The 4,230-nt window shown below is 54.2% G+C and overlaps 1 protein-coding gene across 1 annotated transcript; it reads left to right on the top strand.

Moving 5' to 3' along the window:
* Positions 1-829: 829 nt before the first annotated feature.
* Positions 830-2,344, top strand: TRAPPC3 (trafficking protein particle complex 3). The gene is made up of 4 exons (XM_009076163.1): positions 830-921; positions 1,111-1,210; positions 1,445-1,627; positions 2,082-2,344. Coding segments are annotated over exons 1-4 (405 nt in total). The 5' UTR covers positions 830-919; the 3' UTR covers positions 2,202-2,344.
* Positions 2,345-4,230: the final 1,886 nt, after the last annotated feature.

Here is a 4,230-nt window from a genome sequence, read left to right as displayed (position 1 = left end):
GCAGGAATCAGTGCTGTGGTTTGTTTGTTCCCCAAAACACTTCTTTTGGAGGGTTTTGCTCTTCAGCCTGTAGTGACTGTGTTAGTCACTGGTCTGGCTCAGTGGCTCCCAAAAAATGCTCTGTGACATCAGTTCAGGGTGAGGATTGAAGGTGGTGGCTGAGAGAGGAGAACTTTTCCCTCAAATTTTCTGCAAATCTGACAGCTGCAAAGAAAACCTGAGTGACTTGAGTCCTGGCCAGGCACAAAGTGAGTGTGCACAGCACCTGTGTGCTGAGCTGGCCTGGGATCCTCCTCCGGGATCCTCCTCGCTGATCCTCCTCTGGGTCTGAGGAGCTGATTTTAATCCATGAAGCAATTTCTGTGCCCAGAGAACTGTCTAGGGACCAGCTGAGTCTCTTTTCTTGGTACAGAGTGTAATAAGTCCCTGACTGGAACAGCATTTTTGGCCTGTGGAAGGAGCAGAACTGGAGCCCAACGAGCACTACCTGTTTGCAATGTGTTAATGAGACAGAAGTTTGAGCCAGAGCTCACCTCTAGGTCGTGGCTGAGGTAAAGTCAGGCACCTCCAGCCATCCAGGAGGTGCTGTCTCTCCCTCCCAGAATCCCAGACTGGTTTGGAAGGGACCTGAGAGCCCATCCAGTCCCAGCCCTGCCGTGGGCAGGGACACTCCCACTAGCCCAGGTTGCTCCAAGCCCTGCTGTTGCCAGAGTTGGGATCAGCCCTGGTTAGGCACCAGGTTCCTCTGGCCCAGCAGTGTGTGCTGCCCACTCTGTGCCCAGCTGGGCAGGACCTGTGTGTGATGCCCTTTCCTCTCTCACAGAACTCGGAGCTGTTCACGCTGACCTACGGAGCTCTGGTCACTCAGCTCTGCAAGGACTACGAGAACGATGACGACGTCAACAAGCAGCTGGACAAAATGTGAGTGGGGACACATCCATGTGGGATCCAGGATCACAGCAGGCACCTCCATGTGGCTGCTCTGGGAATGAAATCCTGCCAGACTGGTTTGATTTCATACTGACATTTCTCAGGTTTAATTCTCCTCCACTGTCTCCTTTTATCAGTACCTGTTGTCTCCCTAAAGCTGTTGCTCTGGTTCCTTCCCAGGGGGTACAACATTGGGGTTCGGCTCATTGAGGACTTCCTGGCTCGTTCCAACGTTGGGAGGTGCCATGATTTCCGTGAGACTGCAGATGTGATTGCAAAGGTAAAGTCCAGGCACAGCTTTGACAGGTTTGTGGTGGAATATTTGCTACCCATGGGATTGTCCTGAGAGTTTGACTGAGATTTTGGGGAGGAAAAAGAGATTTAGCCCAACTACCAGTGGCTGGTGGAACCTGGGGAAAGGAGAGGTGTTTTCAACCCCCTTCAGTAATCTCACAAAGCTAAAGCTGTGCTGTGACTTCACCTGCTCCTGTTCCCCCTGTCTTTGACACAACAGATTGCATTCAAGATGTACCTTGGAATCACTCCAAGCATCACCAACTGGAGCCCTGGGGGTGACGAGTTCTCCCTGATCTTGGAGAACAACCCCTTGGTGGACTTTGTGGAGCTCCCTGACAACCACTCAACCCTCATCTACTCCAACCTGCTCTGTGGGGTGCTGCGGGGTGCCCTGGAAATGGTGAGCCATATTTCTCTTCCCATGGGATAGGTGTGTGGATAGCCAGGAATCACATGAATCCTGGTCTGTGTTCAGGACTTCTGGGTTTGCTTTGGAGTTAAAATGATTCCCAGAAGAGCAGAGCTGCAGGAGCTGTGCTGCTGTTGTGTGTGTCAGCTGTGAGGCCCAGAGGTGCAGCCTGAGTCCCTTCAGCTCATGACCCACTTGTACCTCCCTAAATTTATGTGAAGCTCCAAAATCCTCACTCTAATTGCTGTGAGTCCTGGTTGGGGATTGACCAGCACAAGAGAACAGGAGGAGTCTCCACTTTAGGAGTGTCTGAAATTTAGGAGTCTGTACAGCCCTGTCTGTCATGTCCTGCCCTCAGAGCCCTTCAGCTGGTGCTCCAGGGTCACTGGGTCCCTGGAGAAGCTGCTGTGTCAGGTGGGTCCCAGCTCCTCTCCTCCCACCCCAGGTGCAGATGGCTGTGGATGTGAAGTTCGTGCAGGACACGCTGAAGGGTGACAGCGTCACGGAAATACGGATGAAGTTCATCAGGAGGATCGAGGACAACCTTCCAACTGGGGAGGAGTGAAGCACAGCCCCATCTCCCTGGGGACTGGAGGGACCAGCTGGGCTTGGCTGTTAGCTTTCCTCACAGGTCCATAGGGATCTCGTGCCCTGCGCACTCAGACTGACTCACTGACTGTTTCAGATGTTGTTTTATTCTTCTACTGTCACTTGCACCCTCTGTAGAAGATGATTGTCAGGTTGGTGTTTATTTCCCAGGTTCATTCTGAAGCTTTTTCATCAGCTGATGTCCTTTTCCTACTGCCTGGGGGTTTCCTGTGCTCAGTTTCCAGTTGTGCCCAGGGTTGTGTGAGAACAGCTGTTCAGACTCCAGGAGAGCTCCAGTCTGATCCCACTTGGATTGCTGTTTGATGGCAGAACTGGAGACCAAGCTACCAGAACCCCCTGATTCCCTGCTAAACCCTGTCCCTCTCTAAATGAGGTGTTTAAAATCCACTGGAGATAAGGTGTAGTGTTTTTGTAGACCAGACTGGCTTCCTGCCTTGGATTCTGAAGTGACTGGTAAATGCAAGCTCCATCCAAAGGGTGTCTGGAGGAGCTGTTGGAGTGTTGGTACCAGTTGGGGCTGCTTTGGTCAGGGAGCTGTGGCACCAGAGAAGATCTGGGAGTCCCTGTGGCCGTTCCACAGTGTCTCTTCCCCAGCAGCCTCCCCACTCCCCCCTCAGGGGAAGGAGGATGTCAAACTGCAGTGGAGCAGAGGAAATACTTTGCATGGAGAATAGGAAAGTGGCTAAAATGGCATTGGTGTTGCAGGGCGGGCACAGCCCAGGGCTGCATGGCAAGTCAGAGTGGGAACCAGCTCAGGCTGAGGCCTGGGAGGTGCTAAATGCCTTTCAGACTCTGTGCTGCTGTGGGGTGTGTAAATGCTGTGTGGTGTGGAGGTGGTGCCTGGGTTTGCTCCCGCAGAGGGTCAGGCTGCAGCCACTTTTCCCCTGTTACCTGCCTGGTGAGCTGGGGCAGCCTGTGGGACTGGCAGCATAAACACACAAGGTAGATGAGATAACAAAAAGCAAGAGATTGAAAAATTAGCTTCTTCTGCCACCCAGGGCCAGGAAGCACAGTCATATGTTCAGGTCCCAAATCACTTTACGTAGCATGAAGGCACAGCCCCACAGAGGTCAGGGGGAACTGGTACCTGTGTGGGTCAGTGCCTGAGTGTAAGGTGAGAGGGAATGAGCTGCTGTGTGTGCTGCTCTTCCTTTAGCTTCTCTGGATGGACATTGGGTTATCTGGGCCTGGATGGCTCACCCTGCCCCTTTCCTGGCCCGGGGGAGCTCCTTTGGATGCCGTGTGTGACCCTGAGGGATGGCTAGTCACCCCGGGAGCACTTAGAGAGCCATGTCAGCAGGCCAGTGTCTGGGGGGTGTTGGGGACAGGAATGACTCACACTCAGTTCAGAACTCCAGGGCATCCCTTGTTTCTCGTTGCTGACCGTTCCAAGTCATTCTAAAACTGCATTTTAGGAGCAATTGCATTAAAAGAGTCCTGGTGTCAGCTCTTGGGTCTGCTCTTGGCTGTGTTCTGGTGGTGGGTGCTGCCTGGGGCTGTCAGGGTGACAGCAGCTCCTCCCCAGGAATCCCTGGCTGCCAGCACTCCTGCAGGCTGCCCAGTATGCCAGGCACGGAGGGACTGTGGCTGGGAGTGGCACTGGGGCCAGCAGACACAGTGTTTGCTGTGGGGTTTGCTGTCGTTTGGGGACTGGCCTTGCTGCCCTCTGTGCTCAGTGGCCAGGACTCCCTGGGGTGGCCACTGCAGAGCTGAGACACTTTGTGGGCATTCAGAGTGGCAAAAAATCACCTCGGCAGGCATCTCTGCTCCCCCCCCGTGCCAGCTCAGTGCTGCTCCCTGGCTGGCATTGGAGTGCTGAGACAAGGAACAGCAACGGCTGCTTTCCAGGAGCAAGAGTTCTGCTTCCCTTGCCCAGGTAAGCACTCCCCAGGAGCTCTGCCCCGTGCCCATGGGCATCTCTTGCTCCAGGGTCACCCTACAGCCTGGCTGAGCCCCAGGAACTGAGCACCCAGGGCTGTGCCTCG

Source organism: Acanthisitta chloris, unplaced genomic scaffold, assembly GCF_000695815.1.
Source record: "Acanthisitta chloris isolate BGI_N310 unplaced genomic scaffold, ASM69581v1 scaffold11226, whole genome shotgun sequence".
In the NCBI taxonomy this organism is placed as follows: domain Eukaryota; kingdom Metazoa; phylum Chordata; class Aves; order Passeriformes; family Acanthisittidae; genus Acanthisitta; species Acanthisitta chloris.
Note: the sequence above shows the minus strand (reverse complement) of the source record. Positions and strands in the feature narration are given on the sequence as shown.

Bases quoted from the DNA above. Each gene is read 5' to 3' on its own strand.
- TRAPPC3 (XM_009076163.1), top strand. The intron at 1,211-1,444 runs GTAAAGTCCAGG...TTGACACAACAG, and splicing joins CTGCAGATGTGATTGCAAAG to ATTGCATTCAAGATGTACCT. The intron at 1,628-2,081 runs GTGAGCCATATT...CTCCCACCCCAG, and splicing joins TGCGGGGTGCCCTGGAAATG to GTGCAGATGGCTGTGGATGT.